This window comes from Branchiostoma belcheri, unplaced genomic scaffold, assembly GCF_001625305.1.
Source record: "Branchiostoma belcheri isolate BF01 breed outbred unplaced genomic scaffold, Haploidv18h27 scaffold17, whole genome shotgun sequence".
In the NCBI taxonomy this organism is placed as follows: Eukaryota; Metazoa; Chordata; class Leptocardii; order Amphioxiformes; family Branchiostomatidae; genus Branchiostoma; species Branchiostoma belcheri.
This window is the reverse complement of record NW_017803157.1, coordinates 3417614-3436960: the sequence shown is the minus strand read 5'-3', so window position 1 is coordinate 3436960 and position 19347 is coordinate 3417614. Positions and strand designations below refer to the sequence as shown.

The following is a 19347-nucleotide window of genomic DNA, read 5'->3' as shown; positions in this document are numbered from 1 at the left end:
CCTCAGTTCTTTTTGACCAGAGCCTGCAGGATGCGCTTGTAGTCACCGCTGGTGTCCGACTCGATCGCCTTCCACACCGTCTTCCTGTACTTGTTCAGGAAAACCTGCTTGATCTCCACCATGTCATACTGGGGAAATGGAAACAAGAAACATTCAGTTCAGTTCATCCTTCAGGTGACACCATGTACTGTCTCCACAAGTTCCTGTCATGCATGACAGAGGACAGTTCAATAGTTCAGCTTCTTCAAAGTTAAAGAAGGGCGACCACGTCTCCGCTTTTCCTTAAGAAACATTAAAGTTCCAAAAGTCAACCCCAGTGATGAACCGAGATGAGGGGGATACAAACTTAGCCAAGTTTGGGATTGTGTTCTTGCTGAAAAAGCGCCACAATATAGCGGCAAGGACCAGTACTCCAGTCAGAAGCTCTGAGGAAGGTGTTTGATAGACATCAAAATGTAGGCTAGCTAGGTAGGAAAAATCCCAATATGCTAAGAAATGGTCGACCTTTTCATAATAGCTGGCCATGGACCAGGATACACATGGATGTGGTGTAGAGTGATCATAGGACCAATTGTTCCTGGGTTCGAACCCTGCCATGCCACTGACTTTCCTCACTTGAGTGAAAATGAGAATTGTCTATTGTCCACTGCATCTGTGTGCCATCACCATGTCTTGTCATTAATGTTGGAATAAAAAATAAAATGACAGTACACTACAGTTCTGCCTCTTCTTGCACATGTGTATAGCCTTAAAACCACCTTAGTATCATGTACAGTTTGTGATTATTACATACAATGTATTCATGTCTTAATGTACATAATGTACTGTACATAATGTATTTTTGATCCAGTCTTATATTGTATGTTTTTGCATTGATATTGTATTGTATTATCATGGTGTTTGGGAGGGAAACTTGCAAAAGTGTTTATACACCTATTTTGCCCACCCTTCAACTTAATAATGAAATGTAACTAAATAAATAGACATTACCTCACTACGAGTGACAATAACTCGGATGAGGGTGTGATCGTCGGTGCCCAGACCCTTCACACACTTGTGGATCTTGTCAGCAAAGAACTCAGGACGGTTCCGCACACACTGCACTGTAGGGGGCAAGATCACATCAGTAACAAGCTCTGTAATAGACTTTTACATGATAATTGTTAAATGCTTTAATTCACACAAATCTGGTGTGTTACGCTGAAGGACGATTATACTGGCTATACTGATAACAGATACAGAATTCAGTCTTAATGGTTGTGAAGTGATGGCATTGTAATACTTGTAGTACTTTTTGAAGAATAAACCAATGATACACAGGACAAGGTCCTGCAATGCACACTGTCTCCTGATCATGAGGTGTAGTACAGTTGTTTTTGGTGTTTATTCAACATACAAAGAAAGATGTGATGTACTAAGAAGAGAAAACTTGTGTGAAGAAGTAGTCACAGCTCGACCATACTGGTCACCTGTACTGTGCTTTTTAATACATGTAGCATGTCCAGAAGTGATTAGTCATTGATTATTCTGATGAAGGCGACAGTGGTCGTTGAAAATTTGATCCTTGTGTGCCCTTGTGTTGGATTAAAACTCAGCATCGTACGATGATTACTACCAACAGAGAACTTCCATGATAATGTTGATGTATGCTTGTGCTTTCTGTGTGTTACTCGTGTTTGTCTTTCCTGAACCCTAGAAAACTGGTCAATTTACAAATTGCTACTAATAAAAACAACAAACACGTAGGTTTTATTCTTCACTTACCAATAGCCTTCATCCCATCCCGCACATGTCCGGAGAACTCACGGTCAATGGTACCCATGATGTCACGCTGGGACACCTGTACAAAATATTACAGGGATGTCAGTACTCACACTTCAGTTATGTTTTACACAAAACAAAAACCTAAACAAAACCAGCTGCAGCAACGTAGGAACCATTTTCGAACTTGACATTTGTTTCTACAACTGCTACCTACCAAATATTAATAAGATCCATTCACAGCTCTTTGTATTATGCTGTACACACTACAAACAACAAATGTCCCCTGCAGTACCATTGGCAATGGCCAAGGGTACCATTTTTGAACTTGACCTTTGTTTCCACAAATGCTACTCACCTACTAAATATCATCCACAGCTTCTTAAGTCATACTCTTGACATATATACAGAGCCACACCACAGCCACTGTTTTCACTGTCACTTCTGTACCATGAACTTATCATTACAGTTAACAAATAATTCCAGGACTTTCTCTTTCCTGCACCTGTCGCCACTGTGAACATATAGTTCCCTGAACATGTCCATTTTTTTCAGACCGTGAAGTTCAACATAAAGTGAATTACAGTAAATAAACAAATAAATAAACACCTTGATGTATTCGTCGAATGTTGCCTTGAGTTGCGGGAAGCTGCGGCAGGCGAGGATACGGTTAAACTCGGACTCGTCTGTTCCCCATTTCTTCTCTCCCGCCTTGTACAGTACTTGTCCTTAGCCTTCTTCTCTAACACTAGTAAGAATGAACTGGAACTTACCCAAATTTTCAGCTGACTCCTTCAAGCTTGTTCACATGAACAAAAATTTGATCCCAATTTCATTCCACAGTTGGAGATAAAGGTTGGGGAGCCTGGGTACCATCCTGGTTAGTTTACGTCCGCTCCAAAAGTCGCTCTTGGTGGGAGCGACACTGGGAGTGGACGTAAACTAACCAGGATGGTACCCAGGCTAAAAGTTTGGTCTTTACTTCATGAATAAACAAATAAACACCTTGATGTATTCGTCGAATGTAGCCTTGAGCTGCGGGAAGCTGCGACAGGCGAGGATACGGTTAAACTCTGACTCGTCTGTTCCCCATTTCTTCTCTCCCGCCTTGTACAGTTCCTTCGCCTCCTTCACAGCCTTCTCATAGTCAACCTCCTTCACCTCATCTCGGTTCGCCTAAAGACATTCATGTCACACAAAACAGCATTATATCAGCAGGGCTTGAAATCCATTTTTGTGAATACATGTAGGTTCACTGGTGCACGCAACCTAAAAAATTGGGTGCACAAAAATGTCTTTGGGTGCACCATATAAGATCAAATAAGTAGACATTCAGCAAAAACTATAATCATGTTTGATTTCTAAAGAAAAGTACTATAAGAACGACTTTATTATTTTTCTGACACTCAGGTGTTAAGAATATGCTGTATACTACACAACAGGGTGTTTGCTACAACAACAGTTACCATGGTGACAGATGCCCATGGCAATGGGCAAAAGTCTGATGCAATGTTGACCAGAACTATGAAAAATCCAGGTTTCATGCAGGCGCAGTACGCTATGCTGATGTACTCATAATAAGTATATCTAGTATTTTTAGAACACCTCCAAAGGTCCTCAGTCATACCCCATTTACCACTAGTACTCCTTGTAGATATTCATTTGGCTCACGCTTTACATTGTGTTTGTGTTTATGACTGCATGCTTGCTAATGATCAAAAACACATGAAGTATGACTTACCGTTGTCATGGAGACAAGCAGACGCTTGAAGTGCCCGCTTGTGTCCCCGACGACGTCTTTCTCCAGGTCGCGTTTGAATTCTGGAGGGAGAAAAAAAATTACTAGAAAGGTAACATTTGCAAAGCAAATGCATAATGTTTACCTTTGCATATGGTCAGCTCTGTTAATTCATACTCAAAAACATTCATATATATATATATATATATATGGTCGAACAGGAGTCTAAATCACTCCTGCTATAAAATTGCAACATGACGTAATCCAACACTAGTTACCATGGTGACAGATGTCTGGTTCAGGTCGTTGACCTTATTTGTTTGGTTAAGAAGAAGGCTGCGACTGCATGAGTAACGTTTGACCAATAAACCATTTATTATGAGCTAAACTTACTTTCGCGGTAGACCCTGACGATCTCTGCGATCTCCTCGTTAGTGCGAGTACACAGGATCTCGATCAACACTTCCTCATTTGTGCCCAGACCCTGAGAAAGGTAAAGTTAGGAGGTTAACATTCCTGCAGTACCAATATAAACTGCTAGATGTCGTATGTAAATGGCTACCTACTTATGAGTACACAGGATCTCGATCAACACTTCCTTATTCGTGCCCAGACCCTGTGGAGGGGACAGATTAACACTCCTTTATTTTTACAGTGTTCGAAATACCCATCTGCATTCTACATTTTACAGAGAGATTTACAACATTGAAGAAAAAAAATCCTACAGTCCACAATTTTGCATTATTAAGATGAGAAGGTTGTAATATGGAGGCTGGTGTATTTGCAGAAAGTGTTTCCAAATGGCAGAACAAAATTTTTATTTATTTATTTATTTTATTTATTTATTCAACTTCACAGAAATAAAATTCTGAGAGGAGCCGGCCAGGAACATAGAGTTCCTCTACTAGGCCGACTCCTCTAGAAACATAGACACAAAACAAACAAACAAACAACAATTAAAAAGAATTTTGACTCGTCTGCGAGATTGTTGAAAAAAGGATTTCTACCACTGCTGCAATACCAGTACAATCTGCAAGATGTCACATGTACATGTCTACTAAAACTACGCTAGCTAGACCACTAGTGGTGGCATTGCTGATACATGTCAGGTACAACAGACTTAGATGGTACGGCCACCTCCAGAGAATGGACAGGGACAAATGGCCGAAGAGGATCCTCACACTGGATGTGGAGGGTCCAAACCCCCGTGGCCGCCCTAGAAGGAAATGGTACGACAAGGTACGGGTCTACGGGAGGACCTCCACCACCTGAACTTAGATAAAATCGACCCACAGAACAGAGACAAGTGGCGTGCTGCCATCAAGCCTCAGATGTATTGTGCAAGCACGTCTAACCCTCGGAAGTCGGGGAACAACAGATGATAAACCGGACAGTGAGTGAGTGTGAGTGATGTATTCCTCAGCCAGCAGTCAAGTAACCCACATTGATTTTGACAAGGTGGTCTTGTGGTTAGGGTTGTTGACTCAGATTCTGAAAATTCTGAGTTTGAATCCCTGGTAGGCCACTTTGTGCCCTTGAGAAAGGCACTTTACACCTATTTCCTTACTTGACTCCAGTAAATGTGTACCTAGCTTCGGTTAGGGACATCCTCTCAGATAGGACATAAAGCCGGAGGTCCTGTGTTCAAGGAGAGCCACACTTTGAGGACATTAAATATCCCACCACACGTGTCTTTCCCAGAGCGAGTGGTTCAAACCTTCAACAGTCTGCTCTCAGGTTTGACATCTTGAAAAGGTGTCACCTGTTGTGTCCTGTGGTAAATCATAGATCATTTGATTCTACGTAGCCCGGTTCCCACAATGTTGCACATATTGAACACGGTCACCTTGGACTTAGAGTAGATTATTTTTTATAATAGCTGTATGTGTTGTAATAGTGTTTTATCTTATAGTAATTGTAATAGTTTTTTTAGCTATATCATGTAATTTGTAACCGATCTTGTAATGCCGTAATTTTAACATAAAAGTGCAATAATCTAGTGCAATATTTGATGCTTATGCTTAAGTTATGTACGTGTTATATATATTCTACCTGTGTATCTCATTGTAAAAGCTGCCCAATTCAGCCTACGGGCTGCAATTAGCAACTTATATGTATGTTGTATGCAAGTTCCTTTTGAAATAAACCAGTCTATATATTTGAAGATACATACCACCATGGCGTTGTTGAGGCACCAGGCATCGTACTCCGTGGTGGGGACGAAGAGCGCCATCACGCTCTCCTTAAAGTCTCCGCTCAACTCTGACTTCAGGTCCTGGATCAAGTCCTAAACACAGAGGAGGAGAAAAGCAAGAATATATTGTACGAAACAAAACTTTTAGATTACAAAATGTGCGCCAACATTTTGAACAGTTGATGTAGGGGTAAGCCATAACACACCATGTATTTGTATGTATATTTGTATGTAAAATTTGAAATAAACGATTAAAAAGAAAAAAAAGAAAGAAAAGCAAGAATGGGTCAGGCCTCTAGACATTATAGAAATGTCATGGTCAAGACATAGAAATCACAAGTCTTGAATTTCAGTCAGTGAGCGAGCTTGAAATTTTTTCTGTCATCTCAATTTTGTTTAACCTATCATGATGAGTGCTAAAGGTGTCAGGGGCATCTTGACCCTCTAAAACACTATTTTCTGCATTTTAAGGTTCAAATTTTGCTTGTAGATTAAGCTTAGTGTATTGAGGTCTCTTTTCATGTCTTTCCACTTCGATTTGTGTGCATCAAAGATGACATATTGGGCAAAATTTTTGTCCATCAAATGCTGAAAAATTCCATCAAACGAGAGATGGATGCTGGATAGAACACTAATAGCAGCTTACTTTTCTGCAGCTTCATGTGTACAAAAGTAGGATATCTTTCACTGAAAATGCAATGTACTGTACATTGATGATTTCACTACATGAACATAGAAGTAGATATGTTCTTAGAATGTCTAGAAATGAAACTGCTGCTGTAACTTCTGTCCCACCTTGCCATACATAGTCTTGAACTGCAGCTTGATCTTCTGACGCTGAGCGTTGCTCCGTTCAGCCAGCAGCTCTAGGATGGCCTTCTCATCCGTACCTGGGGCAGGGGGAAGGATTTCTTAGTTATAACTTAATACAATAGCGGCTCCATTGGTAGTGAAGTAAAGGTACATGCAAGGATATAGCCTTTTTGGGGCCCTAGGGGCAGTGGGTTGTTATGCCACTGTGTCCATTGCATTGGCAGTGAGAAAGAAGTTAAAAGCTTCAGTGGCATAAGAACCCATAATCTCCAAGAACAGTGGCATAAGAACCTAATAATCTCCAAGCAGATCATACAGTGGCAAGGTATTATCCATTGGCCAGAGGAGTGTCCATTAGCCAATGGATACTGCCTTGCCACGGTATGATCTGCTTGGAGATTAGCTTTAAATAGCTTTTCTTGAGAAATGTTCTGCTAAAGAACCTGTAAATACTGTACATAGCGTCTGTCTTCTCTGTCATGACCAGTGGAAGATTAGCTCTTCAGTGAGCTAAAACTGGCTCGAGATCACTTTCTTTCTTTTAAAGATAATAAAATGTTAGAGAGACAGGATGATGCTTATTTAGAGGAACATGATGTTGAAATGTTTTACCTGTACACTGGATTTTTCTTTAAAGATATTGTGACAGGAGACACAAGACAAACACAGCACAGCACAGCACAAACAGCAAAACAGCATGCAAACATGAGTTTTCACATTCCAAAATAGCAAGACCAGTGTTCTAGCCAGTGTCTGCCTTTCCATTGTTTGATAAAATTTTACCACTCATGACAGATCAAAATTTTATATCCCTCATCTTTAATGGACAAAAGAGATGTCATTAAACTTAGTTTAGTCTGCCATTAAAATTTGTGCCTCAAAATGCAGGAAATAGCACTTCAGGGGGCTCGTTGCACCTTTGATTCAGAATGGCTAGAACACCGAGCAAGTCAGTTAGACATCCGTAAATAATTTCATCAGGTTGGTAAACAACTGAATAGCAAAGTTCTTTCATCACAACCATTTATTTTTCACGATCCGACGTTTCGATGACCATCTGTCATCTTCATCAGGGCAATACTGACTGGTTTACTGTGCACTGACGCTAGATTTTACTTGGTGCATAGTGCACTGAAGGTGTTACATAGTTCATAGTGCACTTAAGCTCGACAGATACATATTTTGCTAAAATCTTGAAATGAAAGCGGGGCATGTTCAAGAAACCAAGAAGCAATTATTGTAATTTCTTACCATAGGAACCTTCCTCACATGACAAAGACTCTTACAGTTGTTGAACAGGTTTTTCTAGTTCCAATTACCTGTATATTGAGTGACCCGGTCTTTTACATGATAAAGCTTCTTACGGACCTTGTTGTTTAACCGTTTTTTCTAGTTACTTGTATATAAGAGTGAATCGGTTCTCTGTTCAATTGTGATGCTGAAGAAGAGTGATGGATGTCACTCGAAACGTCCGGAAATAAATAAAAATCCGTAACTGATCCAGTAGTAGAGTTTGAATTTTCTTACGAGTATCGTTTACCTGGATGTCTAACCTTCATCAACGTATCAAGAAGCAATTGAAAACCTACCCATTCCCTTCATAGCCTTGCGCAGGATCTTAGCGTCTTCCTCAGCGTCAAAGTTTGCGGCTGCGACGACGGTTCCGTGGGTCTCCCCGGGACCTCCGAGGGACAGCTGGGACAGCTCGTGGGTTGGTGGGACAGGCTGAGGGGGCGGAGCCTAATATGCAAATAAGGACTGGTTACTATGGTAACACCAACTAGACAGGCTGAGGGGTGGAGCCTAATATGCAAATAAGGGCAAATAAGCACTGTTTACTATGGTAATACTAACCATACAGACTGTAGCTTAAAATGCAAATGAAATTCTGGTAGATGGTTGAAGCCTGTGCATGAACATACAAATGTATATACATTTGTACTTATGTTTCAGAAGCCTGAAAAAAAAATAAAACAGTCTGTAACTGAATATAAGAAGCATTTTAAGGCCTCTCATGAATGCCATAGCTGTAATAAGAATGTAAGGTGCATCTGTAAAGAATAATCAAAAGTTAGCAGCTCTTACTTATGCTTTAGACAGGGGTATTGACAACAGTAGCATTGATTACATGAAGGAGGAATGATATAGCTACACAAGACACAGGAGCACAGTGACCGAAGCACCTCCACTACCTCAGCCATAGTATGTTCTGTTGATGCACTGGCAAATACATGTAGCTTGACTAATACACAAATCATACTGAAGCACTGAGAACAAAGCAGCTATCATTTAGGAAGACTGCACTAAGCTTTGTTTTGCTGCTGTGCAAACACTACAGAGAGAAGAAGAGAGTAAAGTACATCATCTGTGGGTGTTCGGGGAAGCTCTTCGCCTGCGAAAGGGTCTTCAGGGGGTTCCTGAAGGAGTGAAGTACAGAGAAGGCAGGAAAGGAGAGTGCAAACTTAATGTAATAACTGCGTCACTGACAATATTTTATATAGAACACTTTAGAACATTACAGGCCTAACACAAACGTGAGTGATATATGGAATGCAAGGAATGATAAGTCAAAATTAATGTAACAAAGATGACAGAAGAAGGAAAAAAGTACATCATCTGTAGGCGTTTGGGGAATTTCTTCTCCTGCGAAAGGCTCTTCAGGGGGTTCCTGAAGGAGTGAATTACAGAGAAAATAAAAGCAAGAAAAGAGTGCAAACTAGCTGTACATGTAATTTTAAGGGTCACTGTCAATGAGTTACACTTCAGAATTGCAAGCCTAAGTGAGTTATGGAGATTGCTGGGAATCATAATTAATCAAAATGTAACAAAGATGACAGTAGTAAGAAAATAGCTTCCCAATCATGAAGCTTTTGCATGGGAGGTGGGGGGGGTGACTACTGTTACAGTAACTTTGTACATGTATATGTTCAGAAAGATGTAGCAAGGATGTAGCAAGAGGTTGATGTAGCAAGGATGTAGCTACACACAAGACACAGCAGCAGAGAATGTGACATCTATAGGATAGAAGTAAGACTACACATGTAGCTTAGTTATCATTCATAAAACTCTTGCACGGGGGGGGGGTGACTTTGTACATGTATATGTCAGGAAGCTGTAGCAAGGATGTAGCAAGCTACATACAAGACACAGGAGAACAGAATGTAGCATCTATAGGATAGTGATCACCATCTAGTGTGAGCTACTGGATAGGAAGCCAAGGCAACATGTCTGACATGCAGGGACTACAGCTAGGGAGAAGAAGGAAAAAAGTACATCATCTGTAGGTGTCCGGGGAATTTCTTCTCCTTCAAAAGGGTCTTCAGGGAGTTCCTGAACGGATGACACACAGAGAATGAGACAAGAAAGGAGTTCAGTACCTTAATACTAGTTACACATTGTGGGGACAACATCCTTTTGCTATAAAGACAGACTTTAAATGTGAAGAAAGTTCAGCACATTTTGCAAGAGTATACAGTATTTCATTATACAGAGAGTTAAAAATTTAATAATCTTTATTATGTCAAACATAGTCAAGATGAGTGGTTAAAACACCTAGGTCAGTACCTTATTTTGATTAGGGAACCCACAGCAAGGTAAGTATGCGTGCGTCAGACTGTTTAGATGCCAAAACTGCAGCTTACAAAATCTATGCACAACATATAAGAGTACAACACGGTATATTCCATATCACCTGAGGTACCAGCCCAACTGTGGGTCAAATCGCTCAATGAACAAAAACAGTTGGTCTGTGTGTACAACATAAATGTATTATTAAACACTTTACGGAGCACCCTCACCCCACTGGCCACATCTGTCAAAACCCTGGGCGGGATGTCCCATATGGGGTTTGGCCCAGAATGAGTAGATGTAGATCTAATTACAATTCCGGAACTTCGTAATGTCTAAAGCAGAGAAATATTTATAATTGATATAAATTTTAGCAATGTGTTTTAACAATAATACCTTTTGACAGCATATTTTAATGATAGTTTGTGATGACCACAGAGCAATTCAGGCATCCAGTAAGATTGCCTGCGAGTCTGTTGTCAGAGTGTATTGTGTATACATGTGTATATATTATATGTTTGGAGTTTCTAAATAAACCATTCTACTACTAGATTAGTCTCACCTGAGGTTTAGGCTGGGCAGCTGGCTGGGGTGGCGGCTGGTCACCACCGGAGTAGATGTTAGACGGCGCAGGCGGCTGCTGGTACCCACCACCTGCAGGGGCTTGTGGGTAACCACCCCCTGCTGCAGGGGCTTGTGGGTAACCTCCGGCGGGAGGGGCTTGTGGGTAACCTCCGGCGGCAGGGGGTTGCTGGTATCCAGATTGCTGGTAACCAGGCTGACCACCTGGAGGGGAAAAGAAATTACGGCTCTTGATCCCAAATGTGGAGATGTTAGTACATTGGCAAACCAAATCTATAGTGTACGTTTGTTTTTGGCACACATTTAGACAGATTAGCCTTGGTGGGCGTCACTCTAGCCTCCGTAGAAGGCTTATAGAACAGGGGGTTTGGTGGTCTTTGGGTGTTTTCTGATTAGCCCGGTTCAAAAAACGGGGGTAATTCAACCAGACCGGCTATGTTGTGTATATGCAATCAGAAAATAGCACATAAAAGCTCCCAAAGACCCTGAAGACCCCCAAAACTCCCAGTTTTTGGCATGCTCTGGAGGCTAGCGTCACTCCACCGTCAGGGGAAGGAAGGTAGTACAAGGTGCCTTTCCCAAGGGCATAATGGAGGGGAAAACAGACAAGTTTAAACCATGTTTTAGCCATACTTGCAAACTGGGCTAATTTTACTTTTGTTGGTTGCCTATTACATACTACCAATGTGGCTGTATCAGTGTTCTAATCAGCCTAAATTTTTTTCTGTCGTCTCAATTTTGTTTGACGTAACATGATGTTATCCCTGAATATAGAGCAACATTGTAGAACTGTGTGCTCTACTTTAATTTGGGAATCCCATTTTTTTGCTAAATTTTTGTTAACACTACAGGCCTTTTACTTTACATTTTTTACAAGATCTTCAATTGGGATTCCCAAATTAAAGTGGAGTAGGGAACAAATCAGGAACAAATGTTGTTAGTTAACGAAAACTAAAATGTTTTTTAATGTTTTCTACCATACGAATTTGACCCTATGGACCCTATAAGTTTCAGCATTTGTCGTATTTTTGATTATCAAGTTTTTGGTACTGTACAATGCACAGCACTGAATAAGAATATCATCATACTAAGCATCGAAAGCCCCTCTTATACCCAGCAAGCCACCTCCCTCACCAAGCCTGCAAACAAAACTACCCTGGAGGAGCAAGTCAGCAGAACGTACTGCGCTTGTGCAAAACCCAGATTTTTCATGTTTTTGTTAGATGTTTTATCAATGTTGCAAACTGTAGAATTTTGCCCATTGCAGACGATACCTTTTCCGACACAACATTTGAAAAGTATAGATGATAGGGCTTGAAATACTGGGTAAATTACCAAAAATTGGAGCTGTGCACCCAATTTTTTATGTTGGGTGCACAAGTGCACCTATTCCCAAAAATGAATTTTGAGCCTTGGATGGGATGTCATCCCTAAATACGCGAATACAACCTTATATGAGACCTCCTGCCAAAGCGCTATGCACAATAGATTGTGGGTTTCACACAGGTGCAGTATGTTCTGCTGACGTGCTTCCTGGAGGCATCATAGTTAGTAGGAGGAAGAGTAAGAGTAAGATGGACTGTACCAAATCCGATGGAGGAGTTGTAGCCTCCTTGTCCTGGTAGAAAAGGAAGGAGAGAAGTACAGGGTACATTATCATCAGAAGCATGTTTGATAAGAAACAGGGACCTTCTAGTGATACTGACTGAAGAAGAGTGATGGATGTCACTTGAAATATCTGAAAGTAATCTTTGTACTCTATCCAGTAGTAGAGTTTGAATATTGTACCTGGATGTCTTACACCTTCATCAATAGAACAGGGGCCCTGTTTTCCCAGTCTTAGCATATTGTTTTAAGGAACTTTACTAATGAAGAAAATTAATTGTCTGTGCTCTGACAGTGTTATCAGGTTTTCTATCTGTTATAACCAGGGTTCGAAATACTGCACTTACCGGTAGCTTTCTTAATTCAAACTAATGACTTGCGCGGTGAGAGTGTGAGAGTAGGTATGTCAAACTCTGACACCCGTTAAAAAAATTTCCGACCCCCATAAATAGGGATCCTAAAACATAAGCTTGGTGAGGATTTGGTTGACACGGTGGCCTTCGCTTGGATTTGTTTAAGGTGGATAACAGGTTGCGAATCTGAGACACACACACTGTAGTTACGTGTTAATGAAGCCTACTACTGCCTATGGGTACTGTCCCGGCATGTCCTGGGAGTAGGTAGTCATGCCCCCTTGTGGATATGTTTAGAACTGCAGCTGTATGTTTGTTAGTGAGTTTGTACTAAAGCCTACCCTGTGGATATTGTCCCGGCATGCCCTGGGAGTAGTCCTGTCCGGGTGGCTGCGGCATGCCTGGAGCCGTGAACCCTGGGACAGCTGCTCCCGGGGGTGGGGGGCCGGCTGGGGAGGGGAGGAGTGAACATGAAACATATTTTGGAGCGTTTTTCCACATAACATTGTAATTATATACAATCAACATCACCATGTTGGAAGCTTAAGGGTGGATGGATACAAGGAAATAACCAGTCATGGGGTTTTAACATAGTAGGTAGGTAATCTGTACAGTGAAAGACAGTACATTGCAGTTGCAAATGCAGGGCTCAAAATACTGGGTGCATTGGGGCTGTGCCTGCACCTTGCCTGCACAAGCCCATGCACTAGGTAAAAGTGGATCTTTGCTTGCTGTAATGGCTGCTACCACCTACAAAGTATAAAATAAGTAATGGCAATGGTTTCTGAACTATTGTTTCTGAACTATGATCCATAATTCTCAAAGTCTGTGTTGAACAAAGTTTTGTCTGAAGCAGGTATACAGAAAAAAGTATTTTGAGTCCTGAAAAGTAATAACTTTAAAGCTAGAAAATGTGAGAAATTTGGATCAGAGTTAAGAGTGCAGGGAACAACTGGGCAATACTTTTGTAGTAATGTCAACTGAAAGCTGTTATAAAACAGTAAATGACATAAACTCACCATTCCCAGTTGGGTAGCTAGGGTAGCCCCCTGAAGATGGGGGGTATCCCCCTGGAGCTGGGGGGTAGCCACCGCTGGCAGGGGGGTAGCCACCTCCAGAGGGGGGGTAGCCGCCTCCGGAAGGGGGGTAGGGGTAACCACCTGCTGGTGGGTAGCCTCCGGGTGGCACTGCACCTGAAACAGGGGGGATATGAACATGCTCAAAATATTGTACAATAATTCCATGAGTGCAACATGAAAAAAGAAAGTGGCCATCCGTTTTGCCATTATGATACAGAAGGAAATCACCCTTCTTCTTCCATACTCCATCTTTCAGGAGGAAGTTCCACACCGAAAGTATCTTTCCTACTAGAACTACTGTAAGTCTACAAATTTCCGCTGTATATTTAGATTCGCGGCATTCGCGGGGACCTTTGTACCGCGAATCTATTTCCCCACGAATATGTTTTGCGTAAGTGCGCCCCCCTCAGGGTTGGACAAGTTTTCAAAAATCCACTTGCCCCATCGGGCAAGTACATGGTCATTTCTACTTGCCCGAACCAACTTTTTACTTGCCCAAAATATACAACATTTTTATATGCATTTTTACTATCAGCAAGGAAATTACTTCATTTTTGATTAGAGTTTATGATGCTGCATGTTTTATTTTAAATCATTAAAATACATGTAAGGTGGTTTGAGACTTGCAATGGATTTTCTGACAAAAGGGCATAAATATAAATGGCAAAATGATGAGTAATTTTGCTCCAAACACGATAGTGGCTATTCTTCGGATCCAAAAAATTCACTTGCCCAATCGGGCAAGTACAGGGGGATATTCACTTGCCCGAACAGTTCTTTTACTTGCCCTGGGCAAGTGGGCAATGGGACTTGTCCAACCCTGCCCCTCCCCACATGCCTTCACGACGGTAAGCGAAACACAAACACACGCGATTCACAAATCACTGCAAATCAACTTTATTCTTAGCAAATGCTGAGTACCCAATTTTTTAAAAGTTATACTGATGTCAAAAAATTATAATATTATGAGACACCGAATCGCGATACTGCGGCACTGGCCGTGTCAACCGTGTACCGCCGAAAAAAATCTATGCGTGCAGAGCGCCGGCCATGCGCGCCCGGGCGCTTGAAAATTGCGGGAACATCGGGCATATCTAACGTTACAAGTATTTTTATGAAAAATATAACGGCTGGTACCTGGGAAATGTTTTAATTAGTTGGTTATCTTTTGCGCCCTGCTTTGCGGGCGTTTTTTTCTTCTTCTTGTTTTGCTGGATAGAAACGCTCACCGTGGGCCTACAAAACCGAAGGTGACCTTTGCATACTTCCGGGTTCAAAATCTCGCCGAAGACGGCATAAATTTGCTTAGTAATATATATATTCTTTCGATTATGCATTTCTTCACTAGAGTATCGATGTGTAGTCGTGGGAAATAGCATTTTAGTGCTTATTTCCGAACAAAGGAAATTGTTTCCACGGGCGTCAGATCGATCGTCACCTTTACCGCCGGCAGTCTCGCGCGGTGCACGAAACAAATTTTTGCGCCGCGTTTTAGGAGATAAATGCCGGAACACGAACTTTTATTATTTTAAATATACACTTTACAAATTTTTCTTTGAAAAATAGCCAAGGAGATATCGCAAATCTAAAAATACCGCGGATTGTCCATTTTCCCGAAACCGCGAACTTTAGGCCCCGCGAATCTAAAGATATCACTATGGAACAAGCTTCCCTTCATGTGAATATTCTCCCAGCAGATCATATGGTGGCAAGGCAGTATCCATTGGCCAGAGAAGTGTCCATTAGCCTTCGGTGGCTATTAAATGGACACTCCTCTGGCCAATGGATACTGCCTTGCTACAATATGATCTGCTGGGAGATTACCTGTGAATGCTTCCCAAATGGGTACAACCTTAAATTTTTCAAGTCTAAAAAACAAACATCAGATTCTGTCATTACACTAAGGTCTTACAGTCCCTTATCCAAACCCAAAACAGTGATGATGAGTGGTTTGTATGAGGCTTGTTTTGAGGTGAAAATTGTTGTAGTATTAGAATTTTAAAAAAAAGTGAAATCACCCCCAGACTTACCTCCTGCAAAAGATTGTCCTGGAGGGGGAGGGGGGCCAGAGGAGGGAGGGGGGCCTCCGTAAGGGTTGGCAGGGGGGTATCCGCCAGGGGCTGCAGGGGGGTATCCTTGCTGTGGGCAGAAATATTATGGTGTTAAAAACTGATCACAACAAGTCACGACTGATGTTCTGCCATGAATCATTAAAAGATATTCAATTTTGTATTAGATGTCATTTGGAATCTTTCAACACACAAATTATAGAAATATTATTTGTGTTTTTACTTTGAGGGTTACTGGGTAACTGTAATAGTTATCCTAGTGGTATCATCACAGTGAACATGGCATCCACATCCGAACCTGAATAATATTTTTTGCCAGCTTCTGAACTATAGCTGCCATGTTCTATGTCATGTCATATGCAATTTGATCATATCAAGATTATTATAACAATGCTTTGCCAGCAGTACAATGTAATGAGACATATGAAACCCACACCAATTCAATTTGTTGGTTCTCTAGAATCTCTAAATCTATCAGATTTTGATCTTATTAGAAAGAATTTTATGCTTGATCATGGATTGATCTTGACAAAGCAATCAAGCAAAACCATTGATAGATCTATATATGACTTGCCATTAAATGCAACGCACCACCCATGAAATTGTGATGTATGGATTTTCATTCTATAAAACATAAAAGACAATCATGAAAAGATGCTGACCACTATTACTATTAGTTCTATTATCCATGACTATCATATATTCTGTTGGCTCAAATTCTTTCTGCTTTAATCTGAGAGCCTAAGTATTAAACTGGTGTGGGAAATTTTTCCTGCTACAATCTGAGAACCATTCAAATGTATGAAACTTGTGTGGGAAATGCAAAATAAAAAATAAGAAGTTGTTTACTGTGGATTGAGGGTAGCCACCAGGAGCAGAGGGATAGCCAGCCTGTTAGAAAGTTACAGAGGGGAAAATGCAATCGTAGGGGTTTACAAAAATGCAGACACCAGAGATACACAAGCACTCAAGTTTCAGAAATCAAACAACTGTGATATAATAAATTCATTTCGGCAGTCTTGAATTGAAAGCAACTTTTGCTGCTCAAGACACAATAAGCAAGCATAAAACAGGATATCAAAGTTGTTAAACAATGGATCAGAAAGTGCAGGTCTATGAGGAATAATAAGAAATAGATAAATAAATGAACAAATTGCTGATTCATCACTAAGATGATGATGATCACTAACGCCATACCAATTATTTATGTATGATTAATATAATTTCTTTATTCTCTGGCATTTCAAATCAGAAATTTACTTTGAAGCTCACTTCTGGACGACACTATTTTAAAACCCAAGATGGAAGGAGTAAATTGGTGTGGTGACAAAATTATAGGAATTCATATGCATATCAATTATTCATTATCATCAGGACTGTTTATGCAGTACTTACAGGTGGGTATCCTCCATATCCACCAGGGTACGACATCGCTGAAGCTCTGTGGTCAAACCTGGAAAAATACAAGAATATTACTATATAAACAGTAATATATATTAATACATTTGTATCGTCTTGGTGTTTCATGGCACAGCTTTAAGTTAATGTGATTTATGAAAAGGTGATTTTAATGATGTTTTACAATGTTTCTGTTTTTTAAAGGCACCATGTGTATAGTTATTTTGCCCTATTGTAAACAGTATGTAATTCAATCCATGGCTGCAATGTACTTGTTTTGATAAACCAGTCATTCATTCATACAGGATAAAATTCACCAATCTACATTCAAGTTTCCCATCTGTCATTTCACTTATTTACAGGCAATATTCAGATTAAACCTCTTCCTCTATAAAGTCCCTGATGTGGAAAATTTTAGAACCACTTGTGGGCAATGACTCATCATCATCATGTCCAAGGTCAACCAAACAGCCTACACACCCTAATGTAATAGTCAATGTGGTACAAAATGTAGTTCCACTTCTTAAACTATAAAATTCAAATCTACTTGAACACATACCAAGCTATATGTAATATTATTACACATAACGGAAATCTGTTAATGCATCATTACAATACAAGGAGAAAGATATGATATAATGTTATAGAAAATGGTGACAGGATACAGGTGTTTGTTGCCAACACCTGTATCACCTGTGGTCAGACACCTGTGATTCAGAGCGAGAAGAGGGTGTGGCAAATACTATATAAATAGAACCATAGGATTGGTGTAAACTAAATCTGGGTATTCTTCCAAAGGCCTTGAATGGCACATCACATTGTACATGGAATTGTTTTAGATTAAATGATGATAAAATGTTCTAAGAAATGTCAGTATTATAAAATGTCAACAATGTTAATATTATCAGACTTCCTCATCCAGAATTTCTGTTTTCTTTTGCCACCCTGAAAGTTGCAAATTGGATGTGTTTGATGATGCCAAATGATACTAGTATTTCTGTTGCTAAATACCTTCTTCGTTTAACAAAATCCTTGACTTGTCTCTGTTCTATTGTTTTCTTAGTCAACAAAAGGTGTGTTCATGTAACCAAGGAGCCTTTAACTAACTTAAAGCACCTGGCGAAAGCAGTGGAAGAATAACTGTTGTGACACAGAATATTTAAGGATTATGATATGAACTAACAGCTCCCGTCGTCAAATTCTTCAAGCAGAAGATATAATGTTGATGCAATCATATTTTCCCAAGCCAATCAGCCAAGTATTTGAAACCACCACACCCCTCTCTCCCGGCATTTTGAAACCTGATATCTTGCTGCCATTCCAAACAAAACAACGGCAGAATACACTGCAAATAGAAGTAAGCTTCCATGCTTTTTCTATCCCTTCTTTAGCATATTATAACTGTAGCATACCTTGTAGATAAAATGAGATAGTAGAAGTGCGATGTTCCGCCACTGGCTCAGCTAAAACAGGAAGTAGGCCAACAACCCTATTTGGACTGTCTTACTTTAATATGGGGAAGTACATTTTTTTAAACATACACTTAAACTTCTAAAATTGTAAGCCTGCCCTTTCAATCAATTGATTTTTATTATGAATCTACAATGATTAGTACTAGTATTCACAAAAAGATACTATAGTTAAACATAATGTGACGCGGAAAAATGTACAACAAAACACCCCTATGCAATTTGCAAAGTTATAACATTCTATACATCCGGGGTACTCGACAAATCTCGTGACCTTTTCTCCTTTGATAGTGGCCAAACGTTAAAACAATTTATTAATTTATTTACTATAAAGGAAAATTTACAGATAGAATCTAGCTTTAGATGATTGTACTAATTTGACTTTAATGGATTCGTATATTGATTTATTTAGTTGAAGGACAGGATAGGTTTTTTTAAAAATCTGGAGAAAAGAGTTGAACTTGTGTCGATGCCTTCTCATCCAAAGGCTACTCGCCCACACGTTCGGTTTTCTGCTGTTTTTCCAAGAATTTTCTGACATCTTTGGAACCTTTACACCGGAAAATACTCTACCACAAGACTAAACTTCTCTTTCTATAGCTTGTGTACATTTTTGAGGGGATAATATCTTGGAATCAATATACGGCGGACTTTTTTAGTCGCCCTTTGCCGCTCCCCTCCCCCTTCTAGTCTTCTGTCATCATCACCTGACTAGCGGT

At 40.3% G+C, this 19347-nt stretch overlaps 1 protein-coding gene across 1 annotated transcript; it reads right to left on the bottom strand.

The window, feature by feature from the left end:
- LOC109466626 (annexin A7-like) lies at nucleotides 1-18658 on the bottom strand. The gene is made up of 16 exons (XM_019764356.1): nucleotides 18572-18658; nucleotides 17157-17214; nucleotides 16611-16652; nucleotides 15723-15831; nucleotides 13633-13806; nucleotides 12955-13062; nucleotides 10636-10859; nucleotides 8096-8246; nucleotides 6489-6583; nucleotides 5673-5786; nucleotides 3893-3983; nucleotides 3503-3582; nucleotides 2767-2937; nucleotides 1765-1840; nucleotides 991-1103; nucleotides 1-128 (listed from the first exon to the last, which is right to left on the bottom strand). Exons 2-16 carry the CDS (start codon nucleotides 17190-17192, stop codon nucleotides 3-5), a joined length of 1710 nt encoding a protein of 569 aa, XP_019619915.1. The 5' UTR covers nucleotides 17193-17214; nucleotides 18572-18658; the 3' UTR covers nucleotides 1-2.
- Nucleotides 18659-19347: the final 689 nt, after the last annotated feature.